At 29.1% G+C, this 19697-nt stretch overlaps 2 protein-coding genes across 5 annotated transcripts in view; one reads left to right on the top strand and one right to left on the bottom strand.

Annotated features, from left to right (window-relative positions):
* Positions 1-17997, top strand: part of LOC149878393 (TATA-binding protein-associated factor 172-like) — a 74220-nt gene extending 56223 nt beyond the window's left edge. For all 4 annotated transcript variants that reach the window (XM_090072445.1, XM_090072443.1, XM_090072444.1 and 1 more), the window contains exons 30-40: positions 1492-1569; positions 1669-1732; positions 4411-4618; positions 5058-5188; positions 6962-7075; positions 7166-7314; positions 12276-12422; positions 12673-12750; positions 12859-12988; positions 17258-17349; positions 17460-17997. In XM_090072445.1, coding sequence (XP_089928571.1) covers positions 1492-1569; positions 1669-1732; positions 4411-4618; positions 5058-5188; positions 6962-7075; positions 7166-7314; positions 12276-12422; positions 12673-12750; positions 12859-12988; positions 17258-17349; positions 17460-17724 — 1456 coding nt within the window. In that variant the 3' untranslated portion in view covers positions 17725-17997. The remainder of the gene's footprint in view (positions 1-1491; positions 1570-1668; positions 1733-4410; positions 4619-5057; positions 5189-6961; positions 7076-7165; positions 7315-12275; positions 12423-12672; positions 12751-12858; positions 12989-17257; positions 17350-17459) is intronic.
* Positions 17998-18173: 176 nt separating this feature from the next.
* LOC149878392 (uncharacterized) lies at positions 18174-19483 on the bottom strand. Its single transcript, XM_090072531.1, has 2 exons — positions 18833-19483; positions 18174-18743 (listed from the first exon to the last, which is right to left on the bottom strand). The coding sequence occupies exons 1-2, from the start codon at positions 19481-19483 to the stop codon at positions 18174-18176; spliced, it is 1221 nt and encodes a 406-aa protein (XP_089928657.1).
* Positions 19484-19697: the final 214 nt, after the last annotated feature.

The following is a 19697-nucleotide window of genomic DNA, read 5'->3' as shown; positions in this document are numbered from 1 at the left end:
ACTGAAACCGTCACAAATTGTCTAAACCAAGCTGGAATTACAATAATTCGCCACCCTCCATACTCACCAGACTTAGCTCCATCCGATTATTGGCTATTCGACTTGATAAAAAAAAATCTTGATGACGATACTGACGTCGAAAGTCAAAAAACTCGCATAACGAAGCTACTTCAAAGTATACCCAAAGAAGAGTATAAAAAAACATTTGACAAATGACTTGAAAGGATGCAACTTTGTATAGATAACGATGGACATTATTTTGAACATTTGATAAAACAAAATTAAAAAAAACTCTTCTTTTTTTTTTTTTTAGAGGGGAGTTCTACGAACTTTTCTAACGACCTAAGTAATACATAAAATATTTTTAAAAATAGGTATAAAAAAAATACATAAAACATTTAAAGTTGATGTTTTTGATGACAAAACATGAGAAAGATTTTATTTAGTAATTACCTTTTGTATTTTTAAAAATTTATCTAGTTATCTTACGTATTTTTAAAAATTTATCTAGTTACCTTACGTATTTTTAAAAATTTATCTAGTTACCTTTCGTATTTTTAAAAATTTATTTAGTTATTACCTTTTGTATTTTAATATACTTTAAGCTGAATGGGTCTAAAAGGTTTTCACATCTTCAATATTTTTTATAAATCAAAAGAAAAAGAGGATACTTGTATACAGTTATTTTACTTATATAGAGAGTTTAAATGCAATGATGTTCTCTGAAAAAATACATGAAGTAATTTTAATCATCATACAAAAGAGTCACAAATAGAGTTGAAATTTAATGTTTAAAAGTTATTTTAATAAAGAATAATTTTTTGGTACCAATATAAATTTATTCCTGGTTATCTTGCTCTTTTCCAAAACTATTATTACTCAAAATTTTTTTAGTTTAAAAATGTAGTATAACTCAATATATTATAAGTTAGTGAATCTTTCATTTTAATTTAATTTTTTGAGTGCAAGTAAATGGAAAAAAAAAAAAAAAAAAGAAAATGCAAATTAAAAGGTGCTAATAAATTTACATTTCAGCCATAAATTTTTTTTAAATAAAAAAATGCAATAAAACAGTGAATGCAATAGAATGCATGGCTTGATTAGTATGCATTTACATAAGTTGACAAGTTATACCTAATCATTAGAACTTTACTTAAAGGCCATCAGTTGAAGAATTGTTAAAGTGTTTAATTGCAAAACTTAAGGAAATGTGTTTGATACCATTTTGCCATAAAGAAATTGCTATGATAGAAAATAAGTTTTACTAGTGGATGTTTTGGTTTAAAGTTTGTACAATGCAAATAATTAGTACTTTATAGCAAAATGATACAAAAGAAATAAATGTACTAAAATAAAAGTGCGATAGGAAATAATTTTTAATGCAGAATAACAAAATTAAAAATTTAAGTTTTTTCTAGTAAATTTTGCATAAATGAATTTGTAATCAAATTAGATAATCACAATTTATTTCTAATAATTCATGTTTTTTAGATTACAAGCTAACTTGAAAAATTACAATTTAGTTATAGCATCATATGACATTATCAGAAATGATGCTGATTTTTTTATGTAAGTAAACAACACTTTATTCAGATCATTGGTTTTCCTGAGGAAAAGTTATTTGAATTAGTTCACATTTTATTCCCTTAACTTTGACTCCTTTCATAGTGCTCAGCATTGGAATTATTGTATACTGGATGAAGGACACATTATTAAAAACAGTAAAACCATGGTAACCTAAGTTTTAGTTTTTTTTATCCTAGATCAGCTTTTTTTTTTTTTTTTTTTTTTTTTACCTTAAATACTTTTGATTTATAGGTATTATCAGTGTGGCAGGTCTACATATAGTTTTTTTTTTTTTTTTGTCTTTGTGCTAAGAATGTTAAAACTGTTTCTTAGTAATTTAAGGATGCTGAATCTGAAAATCACAACTACTTTTTTACTATTAGCTCTAGTTTTAATTCTATAGAATACTCTTCTTTTGGCAATAGAATTATGTCAAAAAAACTACTACCAACACAGGTGAAAGACTTCTCAGATATGTCAATTTATTTTATGTAATAGGATAAAAAATATATAGTAAAGAAAAGTTAAAAAGAAGTATAATAAAAGTAAAAATTTATGGTAAAAACTGTATTTAAGACTTTTCTTGAATGTTGGGAGTCAGGTGTGTGGTGCTTTAAACTTAAACAAAAGACAAAATTTTGATATGCCATCTTTATTGGTATTGTTCCTCTTTTACTTTGATATTGTAGTTAAATTTTTCACCTAATTTATCACTATTACCCAGATTTTCTGTAAAACAATTTAAATGATTGTGGAGGAGCTATACTTTTGAAATTTCTTTTTTCACATGTTTCTCACAAGTTCTTCATAGTCATCAGCTTTCTGGTTGATCAGAAAGTTTTTTACAATATCTTTTAATGAACTCCAGCTGGTTTATTGATAGACAGAAATCGGCATCTTTTTTATGACTGTTAAATGTGGGGTCCATAAAAAATACCAGCTTTTAGCTTCTTATTGCTAACCTGGAAACTTTTTACAAAAAACTGAAAAGAATCACCCTCTTTATCTAATGTTTTCACAAACAGTATCATCAACCCTATCTAAATGTGAAAAGGTGGGAATATGATTATATCATGTGGCATTTGCCACAGTTGTAATCTCTGGTCTTCTACTTTTATTCAATTCAGTTTGCACCAGGCAATCTTTTTTAAGCTTTGTTACTAAGATAACATAAGTAGGGCAAATCAATGGAAACAAGGATATTTGGTAAAGCCAGCTTGTAGTCCTAGCATCTTCACATTACTCGCTGATGGTCATTGTAGTTCATATGCTGTAGAACATCTTTAATAGGTTATACTTCTCTTTAAGAGTTTTGGAATGGCTGTAGGGTACTGTTGTGCTATGAGCTGTCTCTTTTTCTGATGATTCAACAGGAAAATAGGTAATTTCTTGAACACACTGTGAGGTACAGGTAGAATTACTGATGGAAGATTTTAGTATTCTAAAGACTTCAGATTTTTTGTTTAATAAAGGTTTTAAAAACAGCATGAAGAGCCCATGACTTGTCTTGATCTCTAATTTTAATTCTAAAATTCCCCTAATAGACTTTTTTAATGAAGTCTGTAACAGGTTTTCTGTTATTTCTTTTTTTGTATTTAAAATTAGAGACAAAATGTAACAAAAGGAGTCAGGTTGATTCTTCTGCAATCTAGTAGATGTGAGTGCGCTTTAGCACTATCAAATAAAAAGGCAGAGGTTTTTGGGTCCAGCCTTAAGCAGTCTTTTGCTGCCTGGAACTAATGTGAGTTGTTTCAGAACAAGACAAGTAACACTGTCCACATTTTTTGCCCAGGAAAACAATAGATGTTTCTAAACAGATGTTAGTGGTCTGTTTCATGAGCTTGGCTCTAAGCATTTAACAAATGATTTAAAAACACCTTAAAGTTGTCTTGCTTTATAATGGTTATGTAAATCCATCTATTCCAGTTGTGCATTTCATAGAAATGACAGTCATGATAACAAGAATTTCTTAAAGAGATATTTTGAGCTGTTTTAAAAGACACAAAACTGGTAGTTTATTTGCTTTTAAATCCACAAAGTATAGCACAATAGCACTTTTTGCCAGACTATTAAGGAACTGGAGGAATGCATTTGTTTCTGTCATTGAAAATTTTAATGGAAACCATTGACCTAAATGTTGATAATGAGCTTTTGTAAGAAATTGTATTCATATCTGAGTTTTTTCTTTCCAAACCAAGGTGCAGTAAGTAATGAATAAGGGAAAGATTCCATCAAGACATCTCAGTCATGGAAACCATTACAGCTGATTCAACCCTATTTTGATGGGAGATTTTTGTTTGATGCAGCTACAAAAGAAAATCTAAAGCCATAAAGCACTTTTATTTTCCTAGACCTCAATAACGACAATTTGAATGTCTAGTTGATGTTATGCCTGTGTTTCATGTCTACTTGTGTTTTTAATGTACATGTTACATTGGGCTTATGAATAAACAGTGCTCAATTGTTGTTATTTTTTATTTTTTTGGAATCTTTATAACTTTTTTCTCAGACATGATAAGAATATTCTGATTTCAGTTTTGGAATCAGTAGTTCAGATTTAATGAAGAACACGTGATTTTATCTCAGAGGGTTGACCAGTGTTATTAGTATAATATATGAGTGAATATTAGTTTTTTGTTTGTGACCACTTTAAGTTCCCCTTGAACCAAATTTCAGACTGTTTCTTACTTTTGGAATTGTGTTTTATGTTTTTGCCTATATAGTCATTGTTAATATTATTAATTTAAAAAAAATTTTTTTTTCCATTATTAAAATACACTCAGATAGTTATGTATTTGAAATCCTGTGTTACTCAGAAACATTTTTATCTTTTCTCTATAATAGCTTTCGAAGAAGATCAAAATGTTAAAAGCCAATCATCGTCTTATACTTAGTGGAACACCAATTCAAAATAATGTTCTTGAACTGTGGTCACTTTTTGATTTTCTGATGCCTGGATTTCTTGGAACAGAAAAGTACTTTACAGCAAAATTTGGCAAACCTATATTACAAAGTAAAGATGTGAAATCATCATCCAAAGAACAAGAAGCAGGTTAATTAACTTTTTAATCTTAATAAAATCCTAATAAATTTTTTTCCTTTTTTTGGTACTGTTTTCCCTCTTCAAGCCAAAACTCTGTTACCCTAAAAAAATTTCAGTTGCCCACCTGAGTTAAACAGCTATTATGTATAACCACTGTATTTGCATATACATGTGTTTACATAAGCATGTTTTGTTCTTATATGTATATAGTCATGTTTTATGCTTGTTATCATGCAAAAAAAAAAATGTTAGTTATTAAGTTATTTCTTGTTTTGTTTTATAACAACATTTGCTTGATGCTTTTTTTGTCTGTGAATCTTTAATCTATTTTATGTGAAAGGTAAAGTTTTAATATAAGTTCCCTATTAGTTTTATGTGAAAGTTTCTTTTTAGAAGTTATTTAGAAAAATTATTTATCATTATTATTTTTTTACAAAATTTTTTACAGGAGCGTTGGCTATGGAAGCTTTGCATAAACAAACCCTCCCTTTTTTACTAAGAAGACTTAAAGAAGATGTTTTACAAGATTTACCACCAAAGATTATTCAAGATTATTATTGTGAGCTCAGCCCACTTCAGGTTATTAGTAATATTAACTTATCTCTTAATATATCCATGTAATATTTTACTGCATTATAGTTAAAATAGGCATATGATAAAGTTATTTTTATTTATATAATTGTTTTGTTTAGTGTATGATACTTGATTACACTGTTCTGAAAAATTTTAATTTTTTTAAGTTTCAGAAATGAAATGCGCTATTTCTTAATAAATTTTACATTCTGAATTTAAGTATAACAATTTCTCATCATAAAGTTTTTCTGTGGCTTCTCATCATAAAGTCTGTTGATCAATTTTATGTGATTGCTGAGTACATCCACTGATATTTTTCATAAAACCTATGTTTGAATGTAAACTTCAACCCCAACTTTGTTGAAGTATTGAATGGCTTAAAGTTCATGATCAGTCAGCTGAAGAATTTTTGTTTTCATGCAGCAGTTCAATCTTAAGAGCGTACAGCGTCTTTAGCCATCCAAATGTAAGGAGACCAGGCATCAATCCTAAAAACATTTACAGGATTTTGTAAATACAAAGTTGTATTTACAGACTCTTTTTTACAGAGCTGTAAATAAAACCCTGTAAAAACTAAATCTTACAAAATCTAAATTTTCTCTGTAATACAGACCAGTAATTACAGTATACAGACCAAGTCAAGAATTTCAGCTTCTCTGTAATTTAGTATCTTTTTTTTTTGTTGTTGTTTTTTAATATATATATATATATATATATATAGATAGATAGATAGATAGATAGATAGATAGATGTAATGATGATTGCAAAGTATTTTTGTCTGTTTATCAAGTCAACATTGACTTTTATCCTATTTAGAAGGGCCTGAGTAAAATTTAACTTTAAATACTAAAACTAAAAATACCTTTATTTGTCAATTCTTCCCTTTCAATTTAAACAACTTAAAAAGTTCATCAACCTCAAGTCCACTTAGATACCAACTTTCAGTTAATCAGAGAAATTATTTAAAAAGTTATTGATAAAAGTGTAGATATATGCAGCAGGAGGGGCTCAAGACTACAATGTGTTAAGCTTTAATAAACAATATTTTATAAACCACTTAGAATTGGATCAAATTTTCAGAACTACTTTATTGCAATAATTTCTTTCAAAATCATATTTTATTTTTTTTTGGCTATATTGACATGGAATTACCTTACTACAAACCTCCTGAGATTTTTCATCACTGGACTCAACTACAAAATTTTCAGATTCTTTTTGAATTAGAAGTTTTTCTTGATGAGAAAGATATGTTCAGTACACATATTGCTGATGGAATGTTTAAAAACTCTAAAAACAAACTTTCAATCTTAGACCTTTAACAAATGGAGGTACCATAAGTAAATAACCATAAATATGTGACCAACATGTGCTGTTGATTATCTTTAAACTGTTGACTCTGCAAAAAGGGTTTTTCCTATTCATTTGATTTGCAGCATATGTGTAGTCCCCAACTTTTATCCAAATTGTATGCAACATTTAATAATATTGCATTATCTTGTTACATGTGGCAGTTTTCTATTGGTCATCCATCTAGCATTTTGTAAATCTTATTTCATTAGGTGATTGCTTATATCATGGAAACTAAAGCCAATAAACATTTTAAATTATTTTTATTAATAAAGTTATGTTTACATATTAAGTTATTTTCATGAAACCTTTTTCTTTTAGAAGTGTTTTATTAGTCAAAACCCACAAAACCAAAATAATTTGTGTTTTATCTAATATTTTATTTTATCATTATTATTTTTTTAATGAATCTTTAACAAAAAAATTTTCAAGGTGAAACTTTATGAAGATTTCTCACAATCTCAAGCAAAGAAAAATATTGATGGAGTTGTTGATATTTCATGCAAGAGCATTGAAACAAAGCAAGAAGCTGGTCACATATTTCAAGTAACATAATTTCTATTTTATTTCCATTATTATGATCATGTTAATGATTGTTGAATGTTGTTTTATTCATTGTATTTTTCATTGTTTTAGGCACTGCAGTATTTACGCAAAGTTTGCAATCACCCATCTCTGGTAATGACACCCTCTCACCCTGAATATAATTCAGTTTGCTCTTACTTGGCAGAAAGTAAATCATCACTTAATGATATTCAACATTCATCAAAACTCCTGGCACTGAAGTAAGTTTTAAATGAGTTATTTTAGATTCATTTAGATACAGAAGTCAAAATAAATATCATATACACAATTATGTAAATGTTTTAACAATTTTTTTTTATCAAATTGTATCAAATATGCCTATATTTTGCTTGATGTAGAGTACACATTTTTTTTTATACCTATCATCAGGTTCTGTACACAGTTTTCACTGAATTTTTAAGCATGCTGATTTCACTTAAATCTTATTCTAGTTGATGTTCTTTGTTGCTCCACCACTCTTTTTTAACATTCAATTGGACAAATTTACAGACTATTGCTCAGACTTTCTCACCAATAAAAATATTAGAACCAATTAGTTTTTAAGTCAGTTTTGCCAAATTAGGGATAAGATCTCTATTTGGGCCAAAACCCATTTTTCAGCCCTGAATTCAATAGAGTTCAGAGGTGAAGAATGGGTTACTTAAAGAATAATTTAGCTTGCTAAATTACTCTATACAAATCTTTATTCGTTCTTCTGTTATTATAATATTACTTTTTAGGGATTTTTATTAAATCCATATCAAAACAAATATTAGGTTCTAGTTATTCCTTAATTAATTTTAATTTTCATTCAGCTATTTTCTTCATGTAGAGGTTTGTCCTTTTTTACCTGTTCTAAAGCTAAAGCACTTTAATCCTTTGCATGACATTATTCAACCCTAATAGTTCTCTCATTGGTAAGATTTAAGTGTTTGTTTTTTTAGGATTTAGCTTCAATTATTTTTCTTTGCATTAATTACTTCCTCAATTTAGATTTAGCTTTTGATTCTTTAATTGCACAGGTCTACAAAAAATGTATTGTATTAACTTGCTCATACATAATTTTGACATGCTGAATTCAAATCTGGCATCAGATTTGTATGGCAAGTTATAGATATTTTGCAATAAATATTTTTTTATTTTGCAAAACATTAGAAATAATTCTGAAAAGCAGATTTGAAACTCATTTGGAAATACTAAGATCTTTAAAAAGATTTAGGTTGTTTACAAAATTAAAACAAAAAAAGAAAGCAGATGAAAATAAATATGAACTGTTTAAAATGAACATTTTATAAATATCAAAGTCGTAGCAAAGTCATAAACTTTTTATTAATTAATTACAAAATAATGAAAACTTTAGTTTTAAAAACAATTATAGTTTAATTAAAAATATTCAATCAGAAAGAAACTTTTGCTTGTTGTTCTTTTGTTTATAAACTTTTTCTGAGTCATCTTGCTTGATACTCCAACAGTAGTCTGCCATTATGTGGTTGTCCCAATGTCCTTGGTAACGATCTTCGATTGTCTTAAGATCTTGGTGGAACCACTCTCTTGGTTCTTCACTCACATCTCCAAGATTTTCAGGAAACTAGCCAAAATGACTATTTATAAAATGAAGTTTTAAACAACATTTTATCAATTAAATTTGGATATTTTTCTGCTTTTTTATTTCCAAGAAAGTTTTTTACAACAACCACAAATGACAACCAAGCCACTTTCTTTTTGCTATTCATTGTTTTAATTCTTTATCATTTATAACATACCAAATTTGTGATACATACCAAATTTGTGAAACATACCAAATTTGTAAATCAGTTTTTAGTGCTTTAACAAACTGTTTCATGAATCCAAGTTTAAGATGAAATGGCAGAAAAACTATTTTTATTGACTAATAATGGGTTCCTCATAGTAAATCTACAGTGCATTTATTAAGTAATGAAAAAAACCATAGATCTATATTTTTGACCAATGGAATTTCGATACAATATTTTTTATAAATATATAGTGCATATATGGAGGTTTATTTATTGTTTAGAAAAAACTTTTATTTGTCTCTACATATTTAAATCTAACGATTTAACAATGTGCATTGAGATAATACAATTGTTTTATGAAAATAAAGAAGGTGCAACTGCAGCTCTTAGGCAATTTAAAACAAAGCATGGATTAAATAAAAATCCATTCTCAGCATCCTCAATCACTAGATTTGTTGACAAATTTGCAACAACTGGGTCTGTTAACGATGCTCAAAAATCGGGATGTCCATCTCTAAAAGATGAACGAAGTGTTTTCAATGCTCTGAAAGAACTTCATTGTAATGATCCTTGTGGTGTTGCAACGACATCTGATATTTCAAGAGTAACTAGAATATGCAAATTAATTGTTTACACTTTACTACAACATCATTTGCATCAATATCCTTAAAAATTGAATTGAACATAGGCCATAACAGCAGCTGAAAATTTTGCATGTGTCAATTTCTCAAAAAAATTGTTGAAAATCAGCATCTCTTATCTAACATCCTTTGAAGTGATGAGGCATATTTTTACATTGTCTCACCTCAAACAACACAATTGTTTTTGTGATTTTTCATCACCTCAAACAACACAATTGTGTCTGTGTACAGTCATGTTCACAGACACAATTGTGTTGTTTGAGGTGATGAAAAACCTTCTAAAACATTACCGAAGATACTCTATATAGAAAAAATTTGTGTTTGGATGGGTTTTACAGCCTCATTTTCTTTGCAACCATTTTTCTTTGAGGATACTGTAACAGAAGAAAATTATACAGACATGCTAGAGACTCATGTTCCGCCACAATTGCATGAAAAATGTAAATTATCCTCAACAGTCTTTCAGCATGATGGTGCACCTCCTCACTATTCCTTGTCTGCTAGAGAAGTGCTGGAGGAGCACTTCTATGAACATGTCATTGATTGTGGATTTGATTTTAATTGGCCTGCTAGATCACCATATCTTAATCACTTAGATTTTTATTTCTGGGGTGTGATTAAATCAAGAGTTTATCGAAGAGGAGTGTCCAAAATATTAATGAGCTTAAGAGAATGAAAGAAATTTTAGAGGTGATATTTGAAGTATCACAGGATGAATTATTGGTTTCTTCGACTGACGTTCTTTATTGATGTGAATTGGTTATGCAAGTTGATGGGGGTATTATTGAAAATGTAAAATAAAACCTCCAAGAGTGCTTATAATTATGAAATTTTGTTGTATATTCGTTTTAATAAAATGTTTGAGATATTGTCTATTTATTTTTTGCATTACTTAATAAATGTATTGTATTATAGATTAAATTAATAACGTGCGTGTAATTGATTCGTAGAATTTATAAAACAAGAATTTATAAAACAATTTATAAAACAATGTACCCAAATGATACTAAAACATAAAAACGACAATTAAAAGCATTAGTCACCTGTATATCATATAACACAGTTTCTATTTTTAGAAATGATTTATTCTAAACATATTTGTATGTTAACATTATTCTACGAATCAATTACACGCACGTTACATAATAAAGATTATTACTAACTTCAATAGTTTAGTTTCACCACCACCTGACAGTGTGCCTTCAAAGTTAATTGCAAGGTTATCAGTGTCAAAACCAAACAGCAAACACTTCTTTTTATTTTCTGTGTTATAGTGGAAAAAGTGTCTATTCATATGTGGGGGCCAGGAGCTGTCATCACTACAACCATATAATAGCTAATGAGAAGTATATGACTATTTTTTACTGTGATGATGCCCAGCGTGTATTAGAGAATGATCCTGTGATGTGTCATCAAAAGCATGTGCAACAGCTGTCAGTTCTTGGATAAAGGCTGCCTTTCATACTGTGGTATTTAACACATGAGAAAATAATTTCTTATTTCATTTTTGCATATTATTCACTTCATTACATTATGGTTTTGCTTCCAAGCTCAAAAGCCTTCAGTCAAAATTGGAGAGTACTGTAGCAAATTTTAATACAACAAAAAGGGGATGCTCCATACCAGTTTATGGAAATGTAAAGGTTCTTGTTAAAGAACTCTTTTTACTTAAAAGTTTCTTTAAAAGCCTGGTTGTTATATTAATGAGTAAAAATAAATTTTTTCATTATTGCCGCCTCATTAGGTCAATAGAAAATAATGATGGTATAACAAATAAAGATATATAAAGGGCAAGGATTTTGGCTCTTTTAGACTGTTTACCATTATAATTTGAATGCTTTATGGTATGTTATGAATTGCTTCTAGATTTAAGTTAGAGTTGTCTCACATTTAATGATAAAGTTTCAAAATTTTAAAAACTTATTCTTTAACAGACCTTGATTATTCTTGGTGGGTTTTCAAGAGTTTAATACATTGACATCATAAAAATACATCATATTAATTAATGAGTATACTTGTAGTTTGATGCTATAAAAATACCTGCCAACAATAATTTGAGGAAAATTTTTCTTTTTGATGCACTTGTTTTTTTGTAGTTCATTCTGAAAAATCAGTCCAATCTTTTGATGAAATTTTTTAAAATATTGTGTAAAACATCTTTATATTTTTGATACTTGATCTATGATGATTAATTATACTTTTTTTAAAAATATGCGTGTGTGTGGTGTGAACTTTTTTTTTTTTAAATATGTGTGTATGGTGTGAACAGTATTTGTCAATTCTAAATGATCATTTTAAGTGTTTCTAATATAGATGAAAAAGAAGTATTAGAATAGTTTAGTTATTATTAGATATCAGAATAGTTATTGTTTTAGGATTTTTCCAAGATATTACATCTTACTTTTAAAATTAATGGTGTAAATCCTGTAAACAATGTTTATTTGGGTTGAGTTTAAAACTCACAAAGATTTTTCAGATAGTTTGTTAGAAATATAAAAGTTTTCAGTGTTTTTGGAGAATTTTATTTTATGTTTAATTGATTTGGAGAAAGAATAAAATTTTCTATTATTTTTTATGATATTTTTCATCAACCAATTTTATTTTCTCAACACAAAAGATATGAAATAGTTTTTCTCTGTAAACTGTTTTTTTCAGTTGCTCTATAAAACTTCAAGCTTGAAGAATTTTTAGTGATTTTTAATTTGGCAGTTGTTAAAAATTTTATCTGTAGTTATTGCACATTATATTTGCAGTATAATATTTGACAATTATACTGTTTTTCTTTAGACAACTCCTTTTGGATTGTGGAATTGGTGTCGGAAGTAATGTGAATCTCTCAGAGGACATGCTCAATTCAGTAGTGTCGCAACACAGAGCTTTGATATTTTTTCAGTTAAAGTCAATGCTGAATATTGTTGAAAATGATTTATTTAAGTAAGTTAAACAATTATGAGGTTATCATTATTATGTTTTTTGCTTAACATCTAGTATGTAAAAGTAAGTCACAAACTTGAGTTATTTAAATAAGTTAAACAAAGGTAATTTGATTTACCATTTTTTGCAATTTTGTTTTTATAACTGCAGTAAGCCTCAACTCTTTTTTTTGATTTCTTTAAAAAACCATTCATATTTACCTGTAAACTGTTTTTGTTTTTTTAACTGTATATTGCTCTTACTTCTTCAGGCAGCATTTACCATCCATAACTTATTTACGATTAGATGGGAGTGTACCTGCAAATCAACGGCATAACATTGTGCAAATGTGCGATATAATTTTAATTATTGTTGTCATATTTTAATCTTAACTTGTTATTTAATTTAGTATTCTAGTGCACAGAATCTCTAAAATTTTATCAATTATTTTTTTTAGGTTTAACAATGATCCAAGTATTGATGTTTTACTGTTAACTACTCATGTGGGAGGTTTGGGATTAAATTTAACCGGTGCTGATACAGTAATATTTGTTGAGCATGATTGGAATCCGATGAAAGATTTGCAAGTACTAGAAATTTTATCTAAAAATGTTTTTATTTTTTTTCTATTCAAAAATTTTTTTTTACTTCATTCTGCAAATTTGGTGATAAATTTCCTATTACAAGAAACTATTTAAATGTAATTTTAATGATCTAAGTTGGTAATATTGTGTTAATCTAAACAATATTGGATTTTTCTGAAGAAAGTTTTGTGCTACTTTAAAACAAAGTACAGTTAAGACAAAAGTTTGAAAAATTTTAATTATTAGTTTTCTTATATTTGAATTAAGAAGTAAAATGTAAGTATTTCTTAGTAAAAATGAACTTGGCTGTTTTCCAAATATACAAACAACTCTATGGCATGAAATTTTGTGCTGATAAAATGTCATTAAAATTTAAAATTCTTTGCAATGTTGGAAAATATCACTTTTAATACAACAAAAAGGGGATGCTTAGGTTATCAGTTGAAACACGACCGGCTATATTTTTCTTGTGGCAGAAAAAATACTCAATGGGACAAGTTGCAAAAAAAAAATCTAAAGTCGCTACTTTAGTGATATGTAATGTAACCAAAAAATCTCAAGCAAGAGAATTTGAGATTTCTCAGTTTTGAGATATCTAGCTTTTGTTTTGGCATTGCTTAACATTTTTTATCCTTTTAAATCCTATTTTTTCAATCTTCATGCTTCAAAAAAAGGAACCAAAAATCTTGCCATTAGATGAAATTTGAGAGATTGAGTTGAAGTAGTATCTCATTTGGCCATGCTGACGTTTATAAGATGGAACCCTGGCTAGGGAAGAGGGGATGTAAAATGGTTTTTATAAAGGGTATTTCACTAATGTGAAATGCCACTTCCTTTCCACCCCCTCTTTCCTACCCTTAATAAAAATTATTTCACCTTACATGGTTATACAAAGAAAGAAAATTGTACTGAATCAAATTTTCTCAAAGATAAATGATGGTCATACTCTGTAAATATTAATTGCTAACATCATCTGAAAGAACCAAACAAATTCCTTTAGGGGAAGCATTATATTGACCAAGTGAGAACACTTAGAGGTGTTTTTGAAATTTGTAGAAAATCTTTTATGTTTTCTTTGCATGAGAAAAAGTGACAGAGAGTTAAGTTATTTAATCAATTGAAGAATGTGTAAATTTTATAAAAAGTGACTTAAACTTTTCTGATGAAAGGGTTCCACAGACCATTTGTAACTCTTGGTAAAATCTCTTACAAAAAAAAGAGATGCTGGTGACTTTGAAAAAGAAGGAGAATTTCCCAAGCCTAGACTTTCGCTTAGCACAAAAAAGGTTCATATAATTCTTGTCATTTATAGCTTAAGGTTTCAGATATTCCTGCAACTACAAGACACCAAAGCTTACAAGTTTGGTCCAGTCAGATTCAGTTAAAGCTGTGCAAATTGTGTCTGCTATCATTAGCTCAAAGGATGCATCTCTAGGAGGAACACTCCTCTTGAGTCAAGCAAGAGCAGTACACTTACGTCCATAAAACCATGTGATAGTACTCCTCTGCACAATTCAAAAACCTTTGTTTTCAAAAAATGTTATGATCACACACAAGTGATCGCTTTAAGCAAGCGTTTTCTAGTTTATCTTACTTAGTTTGTTTAGGCCCGGTATCTGCACACAAGTTAACCAGTTCAACACATACAATCTAAAGCTTGTTGAAAGTACAGTTGAACGCTAAACTATCCAATACAGGAATGAGATAACTTACCTCAACACTGAACAAATCAACAGAAACTCGATTTGTAAAACCTTTTTTAAAAAAAAATTTGCAGCTGCTGGAAAATAATTGACATTTCTTTTAACTCACTTTTGTCCAAATTTTAGATGAAAAAGAAAAAGCTCAAAAAAAAAAGAAAAAAAAAACCTTGAGGATCAACAAAGTGTTTTTTTGGCCAGAGATTACAGCTCTAATCCTTTTTGTCAAGCTTGGAATTGATGGAAGAGGATCGTTTTTTGAAAAATAGCCCTACAGTTATTAAGCTAACTTTTGAGAATGATGACGAAATAAGAAATCCTCAATTAAAAAGACTGTTGACAAGCTCAACTGCCCAAAACACAGATATCATACGTTAGCTCAATGTTGCCATTGCTGAAAATGTTTCTGAAACTTATAAAAATGTCAGAGTATTGATGAATATCATTCAAGCGAATGACGTTTCATTCCGCATTTAATGTGATCTCAAAATAGCCAATATCATATGTGGAATTCAATCCCATTTAAGCAAACATTCTTGTTGCTATTGCGATATTCATTCTGACAATCTATCAGAATGTAGAACTTCCAGAAGTTTTGGCTTGATGAAGGAAAAATTTTTGAAGCATTTGTTACTGTTGGATTAGATACAAAGTCTTCAAACGATTTTAACAATGTAGTCCATCCACCATTAATCAACATGGGTGACTCAGCACTCATTTTGGATGTGGTTCCATCAATTGAACTCTATCTTTTTCTTGGAATTGTCAATCATCTTTTCAAGAAACATTCATTTCCAGCCATATAATTACTTTGAAATGTCTAAAATTTTCAATGAAACCGAATGATTGTGCCTATCAAGCGTTCGGTTTGATTGAAAATCTCAGACATTTGAATGAAATTGTTTTTTCATGTTTTGGAATAACAGAAAGACTTTTAAGAAAAAATTTATCACTTCAAATTTTCCAATTTTCCAATTTTCTTGCCAATCTCAGTCAAAACAAAGTTCCATGCTGTTTTTTTACCACGTTTAACCATTTTTTTATTCTGTTCACCATTCGTGGAAAAACATCATACCTCACTCGGAATCTTCAGCGACCAGGTTACCGAAACATTGCATTCAAAGTTCAAGGTTTATTGGGATTGGTCAAGTACATTCAGGTTTTTAAAAATGGAGTTATTCAAGTACATTCTGATTTAAAAAAAAAAACTTTTTAATTATGTTGTTGACTACAACAGCAGGCATTGTAACACCCAAGACCACCAAACTCCACTTTTTTCAGAAATATATGCTTCAGAAATAAAAAGTTGATATTGGAAAAAAATAAAGAATGCAATAAATTAAAATATTTGTTTGTGCAAAAGAATATGAAAATGTATAAAAAAACATTTCACTTCTAGTCTCTAATATGCCATTTGTAATATATAATATAAATGTATGCCATCTGTTCATTTTTGATAGTAAATGATGTTCTAAAAATGGATATTGTTAATATATTTTTTATGGAATTTTATACTTTGTAATTATTTTTCCATAAAAGTTCAAACTCAAAAAATTTGGCTCGGACGAAATGATTTCAAAAACGCTTTTAAATGTTCCCACTTGGCCTTTATAATACCCCCCTTAAAAGGATTTGTTTAAAATATCTTAGAATAGATGGTTGCTAATCGTGATCAGTGTTGGTACCGTCCTATGCCTTTTGGGGGGCCTAAGCAGGATTATATGGATAATATGGATAATATGCTAAATGATATGAATAATATGTTAAATTCTCAAAAAATCAAATAGATAATATGCTAAATTAATAACAAAACTGAGAAACCAGAAATATAATAACAGCAAATGTTTAACAATTAAAATTATTGTTGAAACTGTATTGAGACAGTTGAGAAATATTACTTAGCCATCATTTTAATACCTTCTTAGATTACCTAATCTATCAATTTCAAAATATTTTGATGAAATTGGAATTTGCAAATTTATTGAAATATTTTTAAATTCAAAAATCTTTTTTGAGCTCATTATTATGGACAAGAAGTGGATCTATATGCAAGGGGTGCCCAAGCAGTCACTTAGTTTACTCATCTCTCGTGTCTGTTCCGATCTGTGTATATACAGTAAATTCGATATACAATTTAATGTTAATTTTTTTAAAAAAAAACTATTACGCAAGATATTACTTTGTCGTTTTTTAAAAATTAAAAGCGCTAACAAGAATTACTGATTTTTTTTTATAAACGAAGGTAATTTCCTGGCGTGATAATATTTGCGTTTTCACGAAATTCGTAGGTTTACGCGTAAGTTTGATAACATTTAACCCTAGGTAGGAGTGAAAAGGATCAATTATCTGTGAGGACGCATAGTTATGCGTGAGGATACCATCTGTAAAGTGTTTATGTTAAAATAGTGAGAAAAAAAGTTTAACGATATAAAAGTAATTCTTTGTGAAAGCGCATTAATCAAAGTCAGCTCTAATGCAATTTTTTCTATTATATTTTTAACTGTTAACTTTAATGTGTTTTTATACCTTAGAAGTTATATCACATTTAAGAAATTTTAAAATTTTATTTTAGGCAATGGATCGTGCGCATCGAATTGGCCAAAAAAAAGTAGTAAATGTTTTTCGGCTGATAGCTCGAAGTACTCTTGAAGAAAAGATTATGGGGTTAGAAAGTTGTTATTTGATGTATTTAAATGAAAAGAGGTTTTACATGTCTTTGATTTTTTTATATGTAATAAGAAAATGATATTTAATCTTTTTATACTTTAATTTAGGCTTCAAAAGTTTAAACTAAATATTGCTAACACAGTAATAACTCGAGACAATTCTAGCTTGTATTCGATGGATACTTCACAACTGCTTGACCTCTTCACAATTAGCTCCAAAAAAAGTTCTTCTGCAGATATAAAATCTTCAAAAACAAACGAGAGGAAAGCTTCAATGAATGATATACTAGCTGAAATGGGCGACTTGTGGGATGAAAAACAATATGAAACTGAGTATGATCTGAATCAGTTTATGATGTCACTAAAGCAATAATCTTTTAAACCAACGTTAAAGCATGTAGAAAACAATTTTTATAAATTTGTGCTTTTTTAGTGTTGCATCGTTAGAAAAAGAAACACATATTTATAACTATTAAAATATAAAAGTTTGAAAATATTTCTTGAAACCTCTAAAAAGTGTTTTATGACGATTTTTAAACAAACGATTAGAAGAGTAGAATTTTTTAAATGTGTACTAAGTAACTGTTCTTTTCCAGATTAACTAATTTCATAAAAATGTGACTCAAAATTATCAAGTAGATCTAAATAGAATTTTTTTATTTGGTTTCACAATTCATGGTACAGTATTGCGGTCACGATAGCAAGCGTTATAACCATTCTTCTATCAATCACATGATCAAAATCAATATCTTTCACCATATCACTTTCAATTGATAATATAACCAGATCAGAAAGTCTTGACTGTCCCTTGGTTGATCGCAACTAGTTCTTTATAAGTTTTAGTTTTGAAAAGCTCCTCTCATATGTAGCTACAGATACACAGGTCGTAAGAAATAACTGTAGACTTAATGAGAGTCTTGGGAGAGATTCAAGGAAATCCCAGTCAACTATGAATTTTAAGATATCTAATATTGACCAGTCTTTAGCTTCGTGGATATCAACATCTGCTCCCGTCATGTGTCTTCTCAGCCTTGGTATTTCTTTTAAAAGCTCTACTTCGGATAGCTCATCATAAAATGTGGTCAATTTTAGAATTGACACCCTCAACTCTTCTTCTGTTGCTGATAGAAGACTCTTGGTTTGATCAGCCTCAAATATATTTGCTACTTCCTTGATCGCTGTTGATCTGGTCTGCATTTCTGAAATAAAACGATTAAAACACTCAAGCATCGCCCTATTGTTTTCTTCTTGCATAATGAGTCCAGCATCTCTGAGTTGTTCCCCTGTTATTCTCTTCTTAAACCTTAATCTTCTTTCTGCTGTTATTCCAATTTGGTCTGCTTTTAAAAGTGCCTCTTCAATTGCATGCTCCACTAAGTGACTGCGCTTCTCCTGCAGAAAAAGCCTTAATGCCTCTAACTTGGTCACTACTTTGTCAAGAGTTAAGCCTTTAGTCTGCAGATACTGCTGTGTCAGTTAACTTCCTCAAGTACAGCAGCCCAAAAGTAAAGGTAGCACAGAAACGTGAAATCAGAGACGGCAGGTAAAAGATCTTGTGCAGCACCTCTTGTTTCCAAATTTTCCCGAAGATCACGTAGAGCTTCAATCGTCGCCACACATTCATCAAACTTATTTTTCACCGGTTTAAAAGCAGCACGATGTGCACTCCAGCGTATTGTTGATAGCCTTTTAACCGACATTGCAGTGTGTTCAATTAAAACATCCCATCGATGGGTGGAAGCAGCATAGAAGGAATACATTCTCTCAAGAGTTCCAAAAAATGTTACACATAAAGCATTTTCAGAAAAAGAGTGTTGACCATACAAGTTTAGCGAATGGTCTACGCATCCATTAAAAATAGCTTTCTTATTCTTTCTTTTCGGAATGGCTTGAACACCTCCATGAATTCTAGACATTGTGGCAGCGTTATTATAACCTTGCGCTCTGCACATCATTATGTCAAGTCCATCACTTTCTAAATTTTTTAAAATTTCTAAACAGAGGTCATCAGCTTTTTTTCCCTTTAAAGGAAAAAACCCAGTGACAAATTTTGAAGTTTGTTCTGTTACATTAACAGTAAAGAGTCTGCAGCAAAAACAGTGTAATTTCTCACTGATGAGCGAGTAAACCATCCGTAATACCATAAATTAAAAGTGCTGCTGAGCTGTAATTGTACAAATTCAAGGTAACCACGTGTTTTATTTGAATTAAATAATATTTAAACTAATTTAAAATAAATGTTTATTTCGTTAGATTTTTAGAATTCGCTATTTTTAGAACTATTTTAGAATTCGATTTTAGAATTCTTTCGATTTTTGGTGTATCTTAGTAGATTTTGGTAAAATA

The sequence above is a fragment of the Hydra viridissima genome, unplaced genomic scaffold (assembly GCF_058129835.1).
Source record: "Hydra viridissima isolate aposymbiotic clone 2 unplaced genomic scaffold, HvirCarnegie_v1 scaffold_15, whole genome shotgun sequence".
In the NCBI taxonomy this organism is placed as follows: domain Eukaryota; kingdom Metazoa; phylum Cnidaria; class Hydrozoa; order Anthoathecata; family Hydridae; genus Hydra; species Hydra viridissima.
Note: the sequence above shows the minus strand (reverse complement) of the source record. Positions and strands in the feature narration are given on the sequence as shown.